This window comes from Emys orbicularis, chromosome 6, assembly GCF_028017835.1.
Source record: "Emys orbicularis isolate rEmyOrb1 chromosome 6, rEmyOrb1.hap1, whole genome shotgun sequence".
Lineage (NCBI taxonomy): Eukaryota > Metazoa > Chordata > Testudines > Emydidae > Emys > Emys orbicularis.
Window position 1 is genome coordinate 70,230,670 of NC_088688.1, and position 21,566 is coordinate 70,252,235.

Below are 21,566 nucleotides of genomic sequence, written 5' to 3' on the forward strand. Positions count from 1 at the left end.
AATAGGGCTGCATGCAGCTATAGGGATCTACCCACATGCAGCAAACGGCAGGATCAGAGGCTTGATGGCTAGTCTTGGCTGTAGAACTGATTTTTCGGTTTGGCCTTGGGCAAGTCACATTGGGAATATCTTCACTGCAGTCGATGCAAGGTACTTACACTTTCATGATCTCCCATGAATTAGCGTAGCACAAATGACAGCAGCCACATTGCAAAGTGACACACAAACTGCTGACTCCACACTGATGCTACACTCACTCAAGTGTGGCACTGAGATCTAGACACAGAGCCCATGACTCTGCACAGTAGTAAGCTATGCCCCTCTATGAATTCTTTTCCAGTGAATTGTTGAACACATCTATCCTCTCTTGGTATGGGCAGGGCAGGGCAAGGAAGAGACAAACTGTAGGAAGGCACTGAAGGACCAGCAGCATTTGAGTGGAGCTAGCCTTTGTGTATACTACAGAATGGTCATGGTAGCAGCTGATGAGTTGTGCTCACTTGAGCTTTAGCCTCTACCCTCCAATGGGCCAACAAGTTAGCTCAACTTAAGGGTTTTTTCTGATGACAGGATTTAAGTTAGGGGTAACACTCAGCTTATAGCACAAGTTAACACGGCATTGAAGAGACACCCTGTGTCTCTGTATTGCACTTTGAGAACCATATGTGGCTCCTGGAAGAGGGGAAAATTAACTTAAGACCATCCAACGAAAGGCCTTATTGAAATGCTAAGCATCTCAGGCCACTCTGAAGTTTTCCTGTGAACCTCCTGCTCTAACAACACTTGGATTTGAAAATGCCTTTCATCTGCTCCGACCCAAGAAAATTAAGACACATACTGACTTTAAACCATGTTTTTTCTTAATAGCCATGTATAAGCCTGAATGTCTCACAAAGTGCCCAAGCAGTCTGTCTGCTTCTACACTCCATTGTGGGGTGTAACTTACTGCCTCTGCCTTCAAAGCTGGGTAGCTGGAGATCAGCAGCTGCTGGCCGGGAGCCCAGCTCTGAAGGCAGAGCTGCCGCCAGCAGCAGTGCAGAAGTAAGGATGGCATGGTATGATATTGCAACCTTTACATCTGCAGAGATGGGCCTTCAATCACTGCTCTCTAGTCACCCACCTCTGAAGGTAGTGCAGAAGGGTGGTAATACCTCACCCCCAAATAACCTTGTGACTCCCCCCCCCCCACAACTCCCTTTTGGACTAGGACCCCCAATTTGAAAAATGCTGATCTCCCTCCTGAATCTGTATAGTATACAGTAAAAGCACACAAAATACCAGATTTCACAGTCCGTGATGTTTTACATGGCCGTGAATGTGGTAGGGCCCGATGCATAAGGGGATCCATAGCCCCCCAGGAGTAGAAATTAATCAGCCCTTCCCAGTTCTGAGGGCAGGAGCTATAAAACAGCTTCGCCCTTACATGGACTGCACTGAGAGAAATTTGGTGAGGCTCCTTATATAAGTGGTGTCTTTCCCTTTGCTTCATTGAGTTTTGGCTCAATCTTTTAAGGAAGAACTTTGTCTAGAAACACTTAAATTACATCCTACATTATCTAGGGTGTACAATTTTCAGAATTCTACTTGCCCATTTGCCTAGGATGAGTAATGGATTTTGATAAGTTCTTCACTCTTTTCAGTAACAAGCTAAAGTGTCAAAACATAGGGTGGTTTTTATTTTTTTTTACCTGGACTGGCCAATTTCCATAGTCTTCTTGCAAAGGTATGGTAAGAGAAAGTTATTATGGATCATTTTAGAAAAGACTTTCAAGTCTTTGGTAAGAGCATTTAGATATTTTTCCAGGGACTTCCAAACACACACAGCTGTGAAAAACCTTTGTGTATCGTGCTGTGGTAGAGTCAAAATACGTACATCTAGTTTTTCCAAGAGAAAACCATGAAGAGCATCATCCAATTGCCTTCAGCCATTTAGCAGCCTTTAATTAGACAATTCAGTGAAATTAATGGAAACGTTGCCTCTTAATGGAGTAAGCATAGGGCTCTGTAAAAGTACTGAAAAGAAGTCAAGAGTCTGTTGTACTTCATTTTAATTTACATCACAACCATATTCAAAATATAAATACAATCTTATGATACATTATAAGCTTTTGTCCGTTAAAGAAAACTCCCACACACTCATGGACTATAGTCAACCCTAATGAAAACAGAAGCAACTTCATTGGTTTCAATAGAATTGTGCCCACTTGTGCCAGCAATGTATTTGGAACTACTAGTTCACAGCAGTAAAAGATTTTTATAACTCTTTCTGTAAGGACAATACTTTTCTTTTCAAGAGTTCACACTGCCAAATGAACTCTGACTTGACAAGTAATGGAACACAGGCCCTGAGAAAGTGCTATTCTGGAGCAGGCTCCAAGTGTCCTTTGTCAAACTGTCTGGATGACCAGCGGAGAGCCGGGTGATGCTGCGCAACCTGAACTCCTGCGAAGTCAAATTTAGTCCAAATAGTATTCACAAAACTGCAACACTGATAATTAATTACAGGCACAGATTTGAGGATACAGTTGTAAAGTGGGGGCCTGGGGCAATTTTCAAATGTAGCCTGTTATCTTCAGTCATTCCCCATCCAGGATATGGACTAAATACCTAAAATCAGGGTCACTGACATTATAATAACTAGCCATACTAAGTTCTGTACACATTTCACCATGTGTTTATCAGAAAAAAAAAAATGTCTGAGCTACTATCACAAAACAGGAAGCTTGGTCCCTTCCCCATCAGCAGTTGAATTTAGGCATGCATTGGCAACTCTGTCTATAGTGGGTTTTGGGGGTTTTTTTTTTCTGAAACTATTCCTGAGGTTAAAGTTCTAAGACCAGATAGTTCCTCTCCCACATAATGGAAAACATTAGGGGATAAAGCTACTTGCAGCACAATACTTCCACAAAACTTTACCCAATGCCTCTGCTGCCTTGTCCAGTAGGTGAGAATGGCAACATTTGGGACTAACTGACTTTCCCCATCCAGAGCTGTAAAATAAGTGATTCTCTATGGACTCTGCTGACACCCTTTTTCTTCTAATATCACTGCCGGTCATTTGTAGTACTGCCACTGGTTCCCTCGGTAGGGCTGCACACTAACTTATGAGAGATAGCATGCCCCTGTGGGAGCAGTGGTACTGATCTGATCAGTGTTTACTTCCAAGTCTTTTGGAATCACTAATGTGCTCCTGGAACCCTCATGGAGAGGCTTTGGAATGTTGCTGTTCCCCTAACACTCCTTGCCACTTCTACCTACATAATGGGAGAGGTCTGAAAACAAAATTTAGTACTTGTGAGCAAGTACATCCATTTTTTTACACAATTCTACACCACTTTGTAATAGGATTGTTCTGTGTAATTTAGGAGCTCTGCAACAATACATAGCTATCAATACAAGTGTCAATCCTAGAGTTCAGTATTATGTTTTAGTTACAGAAAGATCACCAATATAAAAGGATAAACTCACTTAAATTTGTTAGCATTTAACCTGTCACTAGACATTTCTAGTCATAGTATAATTCCTTAGTTCTTGTCAAACGTTTTCCTTATGTCAAAATAAATAGCTGGCCCTGATCTCTCCTACAGAGTCTTTGCTTTGCTGTTACCTTAAACAGGGCCGGGCTTGTTGGATATTAGCAATAGCATGCATGTGCTAAAAAGTGCAAAACTAGTTTGTGTCCCTTAAACATAAATAAAATGCAGCCTGGTAGGCTCACTCAGCCTCTGAATGATTCTAACCACATTAGCTTGCCATGTTACTCAGCAATAGAATCAGTTTTTACAGGAAGCCTGCTGCACCTACAGCCAAATCACTACAGCAGTGTGTGCTGTTAATTGCTGGTCTTTGTGCCAAGAATATCATAAGGACAGACTATGCATTCATACTGACTCTGGAGTGTGGGTAGATACTTTATTTAGAAAGAGAGAGTGGAGAGCAGCTTGGAGAGAGCTGCAGTTAAGAATCTTAATCTATAATCACTCCATGAAATCATGGTCTGTGCACTGCACAACAAAACAAGGGCTAACAGATGTTATATAATTCCAGAAAGGACTCTGAAAACCTCTATCAATAAAGTGCACATGCTTTGTAGTCTAGTTTCCTTGGTAAGCACATAATTCCTATGGACCTCAACAGGAGATATGAACCGAGCTTTTTAGATTCCCAGTAGTGTCACTGGGAGAAGTTACCTCACTAGTGGTAAGGCAACTTCTACAGAGAAATGGAGGTAGAATGGAAACTGAAGAGAATATGGTAAACATTACACCTAAAATACTATCAATTTTTTTTCTTCTATTTGAAAAAATTACATTAACAAAATATGCTTACTCTGCATCACCAGCCTATCTTCCTTGAGTGTCCAGAACAATTCCACTGAAGTTTCTACAAAGACATCCCCTGACTACAAGGGAAGTTAAATCAGGAACCTTGTAGTCTTGTCTGTAAAGTGCCTAGTGTCATATAAATAACACAACTTCCTACAACAGGGTTTCTGGTGCTCCTTTTGAATTGTTCTGCACCACTGAAGTGCCTTCATAAATGAGATGTTTAGAGTGCACTCTTCATGGAGAGGTAAGGAATGGCAAAGACAGAAAACTGACAATTTTTGTATTAAAAAGACCTTGAATGATCTAGCTGCATCAGCTCTGGAAAGGACATGGAGGTTAACATAATTACCCAGATTTTCCTATATTTGGGAAGAATCTTTGAGATCTCACAGAACTTCCTTTAAATCCTTAACCATGCTGTTCCAATGGAGCTGTGCTGCTAGGGTCTTCCACACTGGCCTCTGCCCTTGGATCACCTCCCTCTAGGAATGGGAGGGTCCAGGGCCCCAAAGAGAAGAATGCCCAAGTTAATGCTGACTCACAGTATTAATGAAGGCTAGGAATCCCTGCAGGTTTCCCCCCAGCTCCACTTTCTCTTGGTCAAGCTATCCCCCTCACAAATTATAGTTCCCCAGCCAAAAGAAGGGCCTAACTCTGGAATCTAGAGGAAGTGGAGGAGAAGGATATACAAGTGGGGAATCACAGGCTGAACACATGCACACAAACCCAATGAGGATCTGACACGGTCTGCCTCCTCTGGCTGGGTAGGCACAGAAGTTAACTTAAAAAAAACTCCTCACATAATTGGAACCAACACTAAACACCTCAGAGTGAGGATTTTTTAAAATCTGTTTTCACTATTTATGCCTTTTTTTTCCCAAACAACATTTATTTGTTTAGACCAGGGGTGGCCAACCTTTGGCTCCGGAGCCACATGCAGCTCTTTAGAAGTTAATATGCGGCTCCTTGTATAGGCACCGACTCGGGGCTGGAGTTACAGGCGCCAACTTTCCAATGTGCCGGGGGGTGCTCACTGCTCAACCCCTGGATCTGCCACAGGCCCTGCCCCCACACCACCCCTTCCTGCCCCCTCCCCTGAGCCTACTATGCCCTTGCTCCTCCCCCTCCGAGCCTCCTGCACACCACAAAACAGCTGATCAGAAGGGGGAGGTGCTGACCAGCGGGGCTGCCGGTGGGTGGGAGGCACTAGGAGCGGAGCTGATCGGAGTGGCTGCTGACTTATTACTGTGGCTCTTTGGCAATGTACATTGGTAAATTCTGGCTCCTTCTCAGGCTCAGGTTGGCCACCCCTGGCTTAGACAAAGCTCAGTGTTCTGAATGGGTTGTAAATGCTGCAGAGGAAAGTTGTTTCCATTAAAATTTTGTTTTTGATTAACTTTTTGTTGATCATAGGTTTCTGAATTTTGGTTTCAATAAAATCTAAATATTAGGCCCACTTTAATCTGCACATCCCTTTAAGCTTCCTGTCTGTATGATAATTAAGCTGCCTGTAGTTCTCCATCACTTATGGTATGCTACTTGCTATACTTCTGTCACTGAAAATTATAAAAAATTAAAATGTATTCACTGCATCTATCACACAATTAAAGCAAACCCTAATCAAACAAATGACATACCGATTAAGCATTTGTAGTGTTGCATGGGTAACTATGTAGTTTTCCAAAAGATGCATAGAAATTATTATTAAATGCTCAGGGCCAAACTTTTAAAGATATTTAGGGCACCTAAAGATGTAGCTAGGTATCCAATGGAATTGTCAGATGAGCCTAAGGCATCTACCTCCTCTGTCTAAATACCATTAAAAATTTGGCTCTTAGTTTTCATATGGCTTTGAATGAGACTAGAGTTTGGGTTTCTGCTTGTTGCTTACCCAGGTTCTTGAGATTTACATTTTTTTTCTTTTTTTAAACAGATAAAATATTCATGTTTGCAGAGCATTTTAGTGTGGTTAGTTACACCCAATTTTCAATTCAGAGAATGTTTGGTCATTTAACATGGGAAAAGCTGTAAGCTGTTACATTGCCTTTATCAGCTCCTTCCATATCCAGATGTAATATTTAACCTCAAATTTTATGATATAATCCAAAAGAAAGATACAGGGGGTGGAGGAGGGAATTAAAAATGTTACTGAGTGATTTTTTTTAAATTGAACTGTGGGGAAAAAATGGGTTAGGGTTTCCAATAGTAACCAGTAAAACCCAATCTACAGTAGATACAGGTTTAGATACATAAATACATTTCTGCTTTTAAAAGCTAAGTTGCACGAAGGGATAATGGATGGATGTCTTGGGGTTTTGTGCTTTGATTAATGTGGGCCTGATCCATCACTAATAAAAACAATGGAAAGACTCCTGTTGACTTCAATAGGCTCTGAGCAGCTATAAATGCATTCCTATTAAATATTTAGTATCTTGACATAACTACTGTATTTAAGAAGTCTTCCAGTCATAGATAAGACTAATATTTAGGAAATGCCAATAACATAGGTATTTGCTAATGTCAATCTTTAGCTCTCAAATAATAGCTCAATTTTTAAGTGATAATATGCAATTTAATATCCCTTTGGGGAATTCCACTCTGAGCCTTAATACAGACTGTTAAAATCTCATTTTGGATTAAACTAAAATGTATAAAAAATAGAAACATGCACATACAGACTATATCTTTCTCAAACTTTTAAAGGAGCTCCTTAAAAATAAAAAAGGTATACACTATAAAATTCTATTTTCAATAAGATGCTGGCAGCACAGCTGGTCTGAACATGCAAAATAATGAGTACTCCTCCACTCCCCTTGTTTCAGTGAGAGTTGAGTTAACTTGATATTTACCAGGGTTGAGCCCCAATTCTGAGCTATCTTCCTTGGAAGCAGATGATTTTGTATGTTCAGTCTGTACATTATACGTTTTCAGAGCTCAGCAAGGAACACAAACCCACATGTTAAGCCAGGGATGTATGCATACCCCCTAGGCAGCACCTGCTAACCTAATCAAAGCTTTGATACAATACAGGAAGGAGGAACAGATGATTGCAAGACATGTATGGAAATCTAGGTCAATAGTTGATTATGTTTTCAGTGCCTTTCTGAGGTCAGAGTAAAAGTTTGCCAGGGTACTAGCCATAGCAGTATCTACTGCAGACTGAGGAAGCATCCCTCGCAGTTCAGTCTGGATGAAGCCCGTCAAAAGACTTTGGTCAGGACGATCCTTAAGCGGGACACAGAACCAGCCACAGGGGTGATTAAATCCACGGACAAAATTAGGTCTCACCTCTCCATAGTCTAGACTTATTCCTAATTTAAAAAAAAAAAAAAAAAAGTTACAAAAGTCAGTAAAAGATTGGATCATGAAGCCATGTTTCTTGTCATATGTACACAGTTGCAGGGCCTAGTTCTGTTCTTGGATCCATGGGCACATCTCTCACTGAAATCCTATGGCAGAAGCCCTTTGAATAAATGTGCTCCACTATATAGTTAGCCAACTGACCCAAAAGAAAGCTTTTGTTTGCAGGGGATGGGGGCAGGCGGGGCGGGGTGGGGGAGAGTGGAGGAGAGATGTGAAATAAATAAAGGGTCTGAAAGAGCAAATGCAAGGTAAGAGTCTCTACTTATGGATATTACAAGTAGTGATGGGCACACCTCAGAGAAGCTTGGATCACAGTTTTAATGCATGGAGGTTGCCCATTCTTCATTCAAACCATCTCTCACTGGACAAGCAATAACTTTACACCAGAGTTGACTCCCACTTATAAGCAAGTTCTATTTCCACTCCACCTGATTCACTGTGTAGCTTTGGGCATATCACAGTTTCTCTGTCAATTTTCACATGCATAATATGGTGATACTTGCTTAATATGCAGGAATGTTGTGTGGCTTGGCTAATGTTTGTACAGGTCTGTCGCATTTTACGCTGGGGTTATGTTCCGCAGTCAGCGCGTAAAGCGAAAATCGCGTATAGTCAAAATTACATTGAGTGTAATGGCGGGTGGAATCACCCGCACTACAGGTACAGTATTAAAATTGTTGTTTTTCTCTTTTTTTGATTTTTTTTTTTTTTTGCCGACCGCGTAAAGCTGAAATCGTGCATGTTAAATGTGCATAAGATGCGACAGACCTGTATGTGGCTTTGAATATGTAAAGTGCTATACAGGAGCACTCTAGTACATTTGCAACACTTTCAGTAGACTATCTTGTAAAGCCTTTAAAAGTTCCAGTTTAAAAGGGGTTCATAACAGCGTGTACACTTAACTATATGGTAATCTGTTGCAAAATAAGAAAAAGTAGTGGTCAATGACATCTTACCACATGTTAGAAGCCCCTCTTCATACGGAGTTGTGTAAGAGAAGTCAACAAACTCTCTTGGGGAAATGATGTTCCACAGCTGGCCAGCAGTGGTGTAGCGCATTACACAGCAATTCTTCAGGAGGATAGCAAAACAATGAACCATGTATCACCAAAGAGAAGTCTTAATGTTTATATGAAGCTTGTATTTTCAACAAAATGCAAGCTTTTACTTATATCCCACCTTCCCTACTAAGCTACCCATTTTACAGATGGCTACAGTAAGGTGCAGATTAAAGAGTCATCTTCAAAAGTGTCCAACATTAGGCCTTAAGTGCCTAAAACTTGGAAGTGTTGAGCAACTGCAAGTAAAGACAACAGAAGCTGAGTGTCCTTGACTTAAGTTAAGCTCTAGATGTCTAAAATTGGACACCCAAAAATTTTGTGAATAAAACCCAGGAGTCCTTTTCACTAACTACTAGGCTGCTCTGCAAAGTGCTTCTGATTCACCAAGCTAGTAATAAAATAGAAAGCAGTAATCTTCAACAACAAATTTCTAAAAACGATACTAATCTTCTATGTATTTAACACAATAAGTAAAATAGTTCACTGTAAAGATCTAACTTAAAGCCAGGAAAATTGGATGTAAAAAGTGACCAATGTATAAACCAAAGGCTTTGAAGTGCTGTACTGAATGTCCCCAAAAACCAGGACAAAACTAACAGTCAGCACATAATGAACTTCAAACCTATCTTTTTTGGTAAGTCCTGACCCACTGCAGTCACTATTCAGGTTCCAAGCACAAAACCCTGAGGGCATACTGGAGCCAGCCCACAGGGAACAGGTGAGTTGGTAGTTTTGCAATGTTTAAAAAAAAAAAAAAAAAAAAAAAAAAAAAAGCTACATCCCACAGGATAAAAGATATAAAGCTCTAAAGATTGCATTCAAAGTAAAAATAAGACGTTTTAATTCCCTCAGAACATGGATTTTTATTGGAAGATGCCAGAGCATAACCTACTAAATCTTATCCTTTGATCCTTAATTTTGGCAATGGTGGAATTCTGTACCAATTCAACAAGCTTCTGAAATGTATACTATATGCTCCTGTATATATGTGAGATTATACATTTTATCTTATGGTGTAGACATGTGCATGGATTAATTTCTCAGGCTATATCACAAAATATCACCGTAAGATGATGCAATTGCTATGATGCACTGTAGAATACATATTTACATCCACACAAATACATGTTCTATTTATAAGTCTAAGAGACAAATTTTTACCTCTTCAAACTTTTCAACAATGTCCATTGTAGTCATTAAGCTGTCCCAATCTAGTCTATAAGGTCCAGGACGAATATGATCTACTACTCTGTTGGTAATGTCTTCCAAAACTCCTTGAGCTTTGTAGCTGTTTAAAATATGAAATCCTTTAGGCTTTCCACTTACTGTACACACGTTATCTGGAGATAAAACAATTCTATCAGACAAGTTCAGATATGGGAAAAGACGTATTCAACACCCAGTCCTTTCCCTTGCAGTAACTGGTATTTTAAGAGAAAAAGGTTCTTAAGCTACATTCTGTATTTCTCAAATTGCAAACCCTCTTCTCAGTCCATGTGATATGACTTCTTAACTTTTTAAAATTTATTTTAAGGTCAATAAGAAGATGTACTCCCATTCATGCTGTCCCTTTTTGACACCTACAGTGAGAGGCCATTTTCTGCAATACATCACTACTGTATTTCTCACTGCATGGGTAAATGGAGAGGTAGAGCAAAACTGACATCCTCATCTCTGAAACAGCTTGTCAATTTGCTGTTCCTCTCCCATGAGGAGCAGGAGAGTCAGCTAGGGAAAAGAGGAGGGACAAGAAAAAGTAAAAGGGGTGGCGGAGGTGAAGGGGAAGGCAAAGAAGAAACACAGAAAGGGAGAACAAAAGGGGTGAGGAGGAGTCAAATCTCCATAAAGCACAAATAAATGGTAATTCCAATACTAGTAAGTCAGTTTTTTCCACTGAGACTGAGCAACCAAAATATGCCTTGGTAGCCAATTAGAATACCAAATAGATACCTTAGTTTAAACCACGACACATTCAAAAGTCATCTGAAACTGTTTAGCTGTTTTAGTGGGCTCTTGGAAGCTTTCACCAAGTTACCAGATCCCATACCTGCCACATACACACAACTCTTCCCAACCATAGGATGGCTTCTTAGCCCATTGGGGGTTCCATGGTACATGAGATTACCAGCATTATGAAAGGTGAGCTGTCAAATGCAAGGGCCAACAAGTTTGGACTTAGTGCTCTGACTTGCAGATGACTTTTCTAAGAACTCTAAGGATGAAATCTTGCCCCATTTGATGCCAATGGGAGTTTTACCATTGATATCAAAGGACCAAGAATTTCACTGAGTCTTCATTGACAGTTACATGTCTTGTTATAGACAATATACAAGATGTAGGCATTAAAATGTTAAACTCTAAGATAAGTATTATAGGGACTAACTCTATACTGACAAGGCGATGGACTGGATGCTCGAATGGGTTTTTCCACATCCCCCATTTCCAACTTCTGTTAACATCTTAAAGTCCCACAAACTTACTTATCTAGTATGAAGGTAAACTTACAGGTATCCACTGAATTCTTCTGATGGCTTCCGCCACACAGTTGCATCTTTCTGGAAAAGTGGAAGAATACCATATTTATTATTTATGTACACTTCTAAAGTGTGCGTCAGTTTTATATCTGGGTAATTCTACAGGTTTAGGCATGAAAACATGAGCTATACAAAAATATTTTTACCAACAACATGCAAATGCACTCTTTCAAATGAGCTGTTTCTCAGTATCAAGTGTTGGAATTCTGTCAGAAACAGAGTTATCCTAAAGTTAAGGCCCTGATCAAGCAAAGCACTGAAGCATATGCTTAACTTTTAAGCCTGTGAGTCAATGTGACTAACATGCTTCAGTGCTTTGCTTGATCAGGGACTAAAATAGGTTCAGCACCAGTCTGTATCCCCCTACATTATTATTAAAACACAATCAGGTTTAGCCATGAAATTATTGCATTGAATACTTTGTGTGAAACTTGTTAGCAATGACGCCAGGAAAAAATAACAAAATGTACTACCACGTAGCAGAAAAATTGGAAAGCAGGCTGCTTTCAATTTTTTAAACATATGCTAAGTTCTATTTATACCATTGCATATACTTTTTTAAAAAATAGTTTTGCTAAAATTGGACATAGTCACTAGGACCTTACTTTTTGCCATAAACAAGCTTTTTCAGCCTAGTGCCCTGGCTAATTATCAAGGGCACCTGGTTAGTAGGTCCTTACAGGGCATTAGCTTTTTTTCTTTATTAAAACAAAAATAGGAGGCATGATTTTTATTTAACATGTTTAAGGAATGACAATATTTAATACGATTCTTCACATTTTTAAAGAGGCCAGGTTTATTACTTACCACCTTGACAACATCTAGCAAGAAACCATATGTAAGACACGTCAATGCAGCAATATCACACCATTTGTTTACAAATGCAAAGTTTGTTGCCTGACCCAGGAAAAAGATTGGAGTGTGTCTCAGCAAAAGGAACTTAAGCTGAGTCCCCACTGCATTACTAACTCGAGCTTCAGTAGCACTCAAGCTCCAACCCTCTCCCCTACACAGGGCCGGTGCAACCCATTAGGCGACCTAGGCGGTCGCCTAGGGCACTAGCATTTGGGGGGCGGCATTTCGGGTCCTTCGGCGGTGACCGCGGCGGCCGGATCTTCGGCCGCCCTGGTCGTCGTCGTCATTTAGGCAGAGGGAGCTGGGGCAGGGGGACGCGGGGAGGGCTGCCTGCAGCAAGTAAGGGGGGGGCAGCACGCAGGGGAACACCCCGCCCCAGCTCACCTCTGCTCCGCCTCCTCCCCTGAGCATGCCGCCCCGCTCTGCTTCTCTCCCTCCCAGGCTTGCGGCGCCAAACAGCTGATTGGCGCCGCAAGCCTGGGAGGTGGGAGAAGTGGAGCGGCGAAGGCGTGCTCGGGGAGGAGGCGGAGCAGAGGTGAGCTGGGGCGGGGAGCTGCCACACGGCTCCCCGGGCCGGGGGGAGCTGCCACGGGGGGCGTGCCTCAGGGCGGAGCTGCTGCAGGGAGGGCGCCTCAGGGCAGAGGGGGGAGCTGCCGCGGGGGGGGGGGTGCCTTAGGGCAGGGGGGGGGTGCCACAGGGCTCGGGGAGGGGCGCAATGTGGAAGTTTCGCCTAGGGCATGAAACTTCCTTGCACCCACCCTGCCCCCACAATGGCCAACTAGCTTGAGTTTAAAGCCCCACATGACTTAAGTTACAGATTTGTATGTGTGGAAGGGAGTTGGGTTGGGGGTAACAGTTCAGTGATACCTCGAGCTAACTATGCTGTGAAGACATACCCTTAAAGCTACAGGACATTAGTGTCTAAGGGCGGGTCTACACCACCCAAAGATACAAGTTGGCTGAACTTAAAATCAGTTAAGCCTAACAGGTTGAAAAATGTTTTTCCTGATCTGTGTGGACTAGTTTAAAGCATGTTACACATGTCTGTGTTCTAGGTCTCAATCTTCAAATGCATGCAACTCAGCTGCTGGGCAGAACTGGGGTTGGAACTAACCACAACATAAAGCCTCAGAGGTGGATGGACACACTGTAAAGAACATATTTCAATCAGTATTGGGTACATGGAGACATACATTTCTTTAGATGTTTTTTAAAAAGTGAGTCACTTATTCTGTAACAGTGGGTTTTCCCTGAATAATCACCACTCCTATATTACACTGCATCTTCTGCTTCCAAAGAAACTCGAAATGACCTACATATTTTGGAAAGACTTTAGTGATCTCCATTCTGTGCTAATCTCCTTCTAAAATCATAGAAACGTAGGGCTGGAAGGGATCCTGAGAAGTCATCAAGTCCACCCTCACATGCTGTTGCAGGACCAAGTAAACCTAGACCATCCCTGACCGGTGTCTGTCCAACCTGTTCTTAAAAACCTCCAATGATAGGGCTTCCATAGTCTCCACTGAAACCCTATTCCAGAGCGCAAGTACACTTATACACCTCTACCCCGATAGAACGCTGTCCTTGGGAGCCAAAAAATCTTACCGCGTTATAGGTGAAACAGTGTTATATCGAACTTGCTTTGATCCACCAGAGTGCACAGCCCTGCCCCCCCCCTCCCCGGAGCGCTGCTTTACCGTGTTATATCCGAATTCGTGTTATATCACGTAACATTATATTGGGGTAGAGGTGTAGTTAGAAAGTTTTTCCTACTATGTAACCTAAATCTCCCTTGTTGCAGATTACTACTTGTCCTACCTTCGGTGGACATGGAGAACAATTGAACACAGTCCTCTTTATAACAGCCCTTAGCATATTTGAAGTCTTATCAGGTCTCCCCTCCTGCCCCAGTCTTTTCTCAAGATTAAACATGCCCAGTCTTTTTATCCTTTCATAGGAGAGGCTTTCTAAACATTTCATCACTTTTGTTGCTCTTCTCTGGACTCTCTCCAATTTGTCCACATCTTTCCTAAAGTGAGGCACCCAGAACTGGACACAGTACTCCTGCTGAGGACTCACAGTACCAAGTACAGCAATACAATTACCTCCCATGTCTTACATATGATATGCCTGTTAATACACCCCAGAATATTAACCTTTTTTGCAACTGCATCACAGTTAACTCGCATTTGTGATCCACTACAGCCCCCAGATCCTATCAGCAGTAGTACTACCTACTGAGTTGTGCATTTGATTGGTTTTTTCTTTCTTGCTTGCTTTATTGAATTTCATCTCATTAAATTCAGACAAATTCTCCAATTTGTCAGGGTTGTTTTGAATTCTGATCCTGACCTCCAAAATGCTTGCAAACACTCCTGCCTTGGAGTCATCTTCAACTTTTATAAGCATACTCTCCACTCCATTATCCAAGTCATTAATGAAAATATTGAATAGTATCAGACCCAGGACTGACCACTGCAGGACCCCACTAGAGTTTGACACAGTAAAAACACATTCTCTAAAAGACACCGTGTGACGAACTGGGACTGTTCTTACTGTGGTCTGTGAATGCTGACAGGGGTGTGTGGCTAGGATAGTCTGCATTGGGGGATGGGAGACTGACCGAAGGAGAATACCTGAGCATGTAACATGAGAACCCAGGAGGGGGCTGGGGCGAGGTGACACCTTTGCCCGGGAAACTGAACAAAGGCTGTGGGAGGGGTCGCTGAAGGCAGAGTCTGAGGAGCTGGCTAGTGACCAGGGCTGGGAGGCAGACGGGGCTCTGACCTCCCAGGGGGGCTAGGGTGCCCGGGGACCCCAAGATGGACCTAACTGAGGGGGTCCTGTTGTCTGTGCCTGCAAGACCTGTCTTGGACTGTATTCCGGTCGTCTAAATAAACCTTCTGCTTTACTGGCTGGCTGAGAGTCATGGTGAATCGCAGGGAGCCGGGGGTGCAGGGCCCTGAGTCCCCCCACACTCCGTGACAACTGGTGGTAGCGGTGGGATCTACTGCACCCCGTGGACAGCGCTTCCTGCAGTAAGTGACTGGGGAGAAGTAAAACGAAGGGGGATTGACGGGGACCAGGCATGCTGAAGAGTCAGAGAGAGACGGTTATCACCCCTGGGAGTGTGTGACCAGCGAGAAGGACTTTGGCAGTAACAGGGTCCCCCGGGGGATCGCAGCGAGTGGTCCCAGGGGCGGAGGAGTCTGCAGCTCGACCCTGGCAGAGAGGTGGTGACCTCGAGAAGGGCTGGCACACTAGGGGTCTCCCTGGAAACTGTGGGGAGCGGTGAGCACACAGGCCTGTGAGTGGCCAGCAGGAAGATGTATGCCAAGCGGCTTAAGAGCGACCTGGTGGAGCTGTGCAAGCAGAGGGGGGTGCGCATTGGGAAGCTCACCAAAGAACAGCTCATTGCCCAGCTGGAGAAGGGAGATCGCGCGAATGAACTGATCCCTGTCTCTGAGGGAAGCAGCCTGGCAGATGCAGCGCAGGCCCCAGTGTCTGTCCCAGCTGGGAGTGGTCAGCCGGCTGCTGAGGGCTTCCCGAGACCCCTCCTTCCTATGCCTAGGGGAAGGGTGGGGAGGAGCCCAGCAAATACCGAGGGCGCAGTGACCCCCCCGGCCAGCAGGGGATCCTCCCGGCGACTCTCGCCGGCCAGCAGGGGATCCTCCCGGCCACGCGCGCCATCCGTGGAGCGGAATGGGCTGGAATGGGAGAAAGAGCTAAGACTGAGAGAGCTGGAGGATCGTGAACACCAGAGACAGCATGAAGAGAGACAGAGGCAGCATGAACGGGAGGAGAATGAGAGACAAAGGCAGCATGAAGAGAGAGAGTCACCATGGGACCTCTCAGCGGGAAAATATGGAAAACCCCCATCAAAGGGGAACATCCGGCATCAGGGCCATCCGACCCACTCGAGGGGCCCCATGGGACATGGGCTGCTATCACTGTGGCCAGAGAGGCCACATACGGGCCCAGTGCCCCCGGCTCAGGGACAGACTGAGCAGACCAAACCCACAGAGGGTTGACTGGGTAGAGACCCAGCCGGGCGAGAGGCAGCACTCCCAGGGAAGGGGGGCTGGCAGAGTACCACCTGCTAAGGAGGGAGGAGAGCTCCAGGCCAGCTCCTCTGGGGGGCTGGATGCTCCAGACTCAGGGTTTTTGGTTTATACGGTGGGCGCGGGGCGGTCCCTCCGGAGAGAGTACCTTGTACCCCTGGAGGTGGATGGGAGGAAGGTCAAAGGATACTGGGATACGGGCGCAGAGGTGACGCTGGCCCGGCCCGAGGTGGTGCCCCCAGATCAGGTGGTGCCCAACACCTACCTGACTCTGACGGGGGTGGGTGGGACACCAGTCAAAGTGCCCGTGGCGAGAGTACACCTGAAGTGGGGGGCCAAGGAGGGCCCCAAGGACGTGGGGGTACACCCGTATTTGCCCACTGAGGTGTTGATGGGGGGGGACTTGGAGGACTGGCCAAGCAACCCCCAGAATGCACTGGTTGTGACCCGTAGTCAGAGCCGGCGAGGAGCACTGTGCCCTGGCCTTGGGGAGGGTGCCTTGCCTGAGGGGCAGGACTCTAACCTGGTGGGGAGGGAACGCCCAGGGACACGGCTCAGGGAGGCTGCGGCTTCAGACCCAGACGGCGAGAAGGAGCAGGTGGCCATCCCTGTCCCAGCTGCTGAGTTCCAGGCCGAGGTGCAGAAAGATCCCTCCTTGCGGAAGATAAGGGACCTGGCCGACCTCGGTGTGGTACAGACCATGGGGAGAGGCGGCCGGAAAAGGTTCCTGTGGGAGAAGGGGTTCCTGTACCGAGAATGGGCTCCCCCAGGGAAAATGGAGTCAGGGGGGGATCAGGAGGCAGCTGGTGGTACCCCAGAAGTATCGGCGCCAGCTGCTGTACCGGGCCCATGACACCCCCCTCTCAGGGCACCAGGGAATCTGGCGTACCCAGCAGAGGCTGCTACGGAGCTTTTACTGGCCTGGGGTCTTTGTTACTGTCCGGCAGTACTGCCGATCCTGTGGGGGGAGGGATAGCTCAGTGGCTTGAACATTGGCCTGCTAAACCCAGGGTTGTGAGTTCAATCCTTGAGGGGGCCATTTAGGGAACTGGGGTAAAAATCTGTCTGGGGATTAGTCCTGCTTTGAGCAGGGGGTTGGACTAGATGACCTCCTGAGGTCCCTTCTAACCCTGATATTCTATGATTCTATGACCCCTGTCAGAGGGGGAGGAAGGCCCGGGACAAGGGGAAAACGGCTTTAGGACCCTTGCCCAGCCTAGAGGAGCCTTTCCGGAGGGTGGCCAAGGTTAAAAGGGGGGCTCTGAACCAAGAGAGCCCGAAGCACCGACCTCCAGACTGGAGCGCTGGGAGAAGACCACAGCCCAGTTGGAACCCCAGGGGTATTGGGGTGGGAAAAGGGGACAGGCCGCATAACCCTTCCCACATGCGAACTGCGAATGCCCTCAAGCACCCCCGACCTAAGGGGGGGCATGAAACTGGAGGGGCCTGGTGTAATTCTCACCAAGGAATGGGAGGGATGCTGGGGCATCCATGGGAACGGGGGTAGGTTCGAACTTCCCCGGGTCACTGGCTAAAGTGACCCCGCTCAGTTCGGTCTCGAAGGGGGGAGAGATGTGACGAACTGGGACTGTTCTTACTGTGGTCTGTGAATGCTGACAGGGGGTGTGTGGCTAGGATAGTCTGCATTGGGGGATGGGAGACTGACCGAAGGAGAATACCTGAGCATGTAACATGAGAACCCAGGAGGGGGCTGGGGCGAGGTGACACCTTTGCCCGGGAAACTGAACAAAGGCTGTGGGAGGGGTCGCTGAAGGCAGAGTCTGAGGAGCTGGCTAGTGACCAGGGCTGGGAGGCAGACGGGGCTCTGACCTCCCAGGGGGGCTAGGGTGCCCGGGGACCCCAAGATGGACCTAACTGAGGGGGTCCTGTTGTCTGTGCCTGCAAGACCTGTCTTGGACTGTATTCCGGTCGTCTAAATAAACCTTCTGCTTTACTGGCTGGCTGAGAGTCATGGTGAATCGCAGGGAGCCGGGGGTGCAGGGCCCTGAGTCCCCCCACACTCCGTGACACACCGTAAGAATGAAAAGTATAAAACTATGTTTAGGTGTCTTGGAGCTATTCTGAGGGACTTGTTTTCAGACTGGGGATCACTGGTATATAAACGCTCAAGATGAAACCTCCCAGAGAGAGCAAAAATGCCACACAGTAACCAAACCCAGAGTCATTAACAGGGCTGGCTCCAGGCACCAGGCAACCAAGCACATGCTTGGGGCGGCACCTGGTAAGGGGCGGCCAATCTTGGGGGGGCAGCGCGGCGCGGCATTCCGCGGGGGGGTGGGGGTGCTCCGGCGGCGTGGGCCGCGGCGCTTGGGGGGGGAGGTTCCGGCGGCGCGGCGCTCGGCGGGGGGGGGCACAGCGTGGCATTCCGTGGGGGGGGGGGCGCTCCGGCGGCGCGGTGCTCGGCGGGGGGGGGGGGGGGGGCGCTTTTTTTTGCTGCTTGGGGCAGCAAAAAAGTTAGAGCCGGCCCTGGTCATTAAGAGTCATGTGGGTTTGTTGGGCAGTTGAACTCAGGTTCTTTTGGGTAGTGGAATAACTTCACAAAAGGAAAGTAGATGCCCAGACCCACCTGTCCAGGCCTTGGTGAACAGCCTTGGACTAAATGTTTCCCCATGTGTAAAATGTAGAGAGGTCAGAGGAAACTGAAGGTATGAGACTTGTGAGGCCCAGGAAAGAGACAGAGGTGCAAGACATCTGCTTCTGGGAACAGCACAGAGGTCCCTTCTCTGAGGTTTCTGCAAAAAGGGAGTTGTCTGTGTGACGTTTGTTAATAAATCCTATTTCTTAAAACAGGAGTACTTACATTTTGTAAATTAGCAGATTACACTAGGAAAAATGTGATTCTGCGTCACCACTATCTGCTTGAAAACAAACTGACCACAAAGGCCCAAAAATCTGCTACTGCACAGCAGGCGGCAAAAATACTAACTTACTACACCAGTTCCTACCAATTTGATAAACTTGCACCAAACAAATCAGAACACATTTCTAATCTTAAAAGAAAGTAGAAATGTTTGAAACAGATCGTTCCAAGGAAAGTCCACATCTTTATAAAGGAAAACTTGGAGAACTGTTTCTAGTGTGAGCTACCTTCCCAACTATGGATACAAGTACAGACATAGAACATTTCTGTTCAAGCCCTGGACCCCAAAAGGTCAGTATTAGGACTCAAAGCAGATAAGCAAAAGTGGAGCTGACTTGGGTCCTCTGCTGTACAGAGAATTCCATCTGAAAGCACTGTGTAACAAACTTCTCAAGCTACCATTATTTAGGTGTGTGAGAGAAGAAGGGAAAAAATGCCTTACTACTCATCTGATAAAGAAAACAGTAGTACAATTACATACAAGAAGTTGTAACTGGATCATTTACCGTTTTCTTAGCAATTCGCCATTCACCATCTTCAATGCTGTGGTACTGGATTAGAGTATTTTTCAGCTTTGTTGCCAGAGAAGCTGCATCTGGAAGGATTTCCATTCTTTTTTCTCCTGTATAGGAATTTACCATTTAAGTTCAAGATCAGCCATTAAGAGGGCTTAGTTTCTCTGAGCTAATCACTGTCTGACATCTGGAACCAACAGTTTAAGGGCAGGAACGCTCAGGAACACTCAGGAAAACTAAACTGAATTAAAGGATTAAGCTAAAGTGAACTAAGGCCACCTCTGCCTGAGTGTCCACATAGGCGTACACTGCATTTTAAATTATCAAGGGGTAGCTGTGTTAGTCTGTATCCACAAAAACAACAAGGAGTCTGGTGGCACCTTAAAGACTAACAGATTTATTTGGGCATAAACTTTCGTGGGTAAAAAACCTCACTTCTTCAGATGCATGAAGTGAAAATTACAGATGCAGGCATTATATAATGAGGTAATGAGTCAGCCACTCCCAGTCCCTATTCAAGCCCAAATTAATGGTGTTAAATTTGCAAATGAAAAAATGAAAAGGACATTTGCAAAATTAATGTGATGAAGGCCAACAAGTGTCATTACTTTAGCCACTCTCATACATACATGTATATTATACACCGGCACCACACACATGCTTAAGTATGGCTCAGGAGCTGCTGTAAATATAAGTTAATGGTGATCACCCACAGTATACATGTCTAGTGCAGAAAAGCCCTACACAATAATACCTAATGGAAAAAGCAGATTCTATGGAATTTCAAGACTGACAATTAAGACAACTACTATTTTATAGATACTAAACAGACATGGGAAGCTAGGCCTATAAACTAGGAGTCTTTTAGTAAATTGGTGAAGGCTATATTTAAAAGCAAATGGACAAATCCACAAAGGGGGCGTGAGCTTAGCATTGCAGCACCTAACTTTAGGCAACTTGCCACCCAGTAGAATCCACAGCCTAAGTTAGGTGTCCACCCTCCCTATGCAACATATGGGGGAGAACTAGGCCCTAAGAATGGAAATTCACAGAAGCCAGCACCCTGAGCAGGGAGCTGCCTAAACTAGCCAGTAGGAAGTGCTCAGGCAAGGAATTTAAATACCTAACTCCGAGGCTGCAGGACTCCATCGTGAACCCTCTCCTGGAGATAGGCACCACTGGTAACAGCACTCACCTAGGAGGTAGGAGACCTGAGTTCAAATCCCTGCTCTGACTCAGGCAGAGTGGAGATTTGAACCTGGATCTCCTCCATCCTGGGTGAGTGCTCTAACTATTGGGTATAAATGGAACACTATATTGCCAGTGTTGTATTGTGATTAGGTGTTCTCCAAGAATGCCTACCAAATTGGGTCCCACAGGCAAGACAAGCAGGGGAACATGTAGTTCAAGGATCCCACTGAGGTTGAGGGATAAGCTAGATGCTGAGGCAGCTTTGTGCATACCCACCAGCAGAAATTTAGGATTTTACCAGCAGAAATTTAAGCATACAAGGGCCTTTAGGGTTAGATGGCAGCTGAGCAAGTGTTTTGAGTATGGACATTTTGGACCTAAGCACCTAAAGTGATAAGGCACCTAAATCCCTCTGTGGATGTAGCCCATAGCTAATAAAATTAGTTAATTCTTGCATTTGAAATTAAACATTTGACAATTAATCTTTATTTAAAAAAAAAAAAAAAGAGATCCCATTCCTAAGTAAAATACAACTACAATCTACAAAACTACAGCCATTCAGAGATCTGCTCTATTCTTCTTACATAAAGGATTGCTGTAAAAATGAGGGGGGGGGGGACTTAAATTCTCAAGTAAGTTATCAGTAGCATTTTAGATTAATTTAAGTTTTTAAAATTAAGTGAGGTTAGCCATTTACTTGCTTAATCATGGAGCCCTAGTGCTTTGTGCAATCCCATTGAAATCAATGGGAAACCCAATGGTAGGACCCAACCCTGC

The 21,566-nt window shown here is 45.1% G+C and overlaps 1 protein-coding gene across 1 annotated transcript; it reads right to left on the minus strand.

The window, feature by feature from the left end:
• Nucleotides 1-7,412: 7,412 nt before the first annotated feature.
• Nucleotides 7,413-19,724, minus strand: STARD4 (StAR related lipid transfer domain containing 4). The gene is made up of 5 exons (XM_065406927.1): nucleotides 19,590-19,724; nucleotides 11,258-11,307; nucleotides 9,914-10,040; nucleotides 8,648-8,762; nucleotides 7,413-7,639 (listed from the first exon to the last, which is right to left on the minus strand). The coding sequence occupies exons 1-5, from the start codon at nucleotides 19,722-19,724 to the stop codon at nucleotides 7,413-7,415; spliced, it is 654 nt and encodes a 217-aa protein (XP_065262999.1).
• Between the last annotated feature and the right edge of the window lie 1,842 nt (nucleotides 19,725-21,566).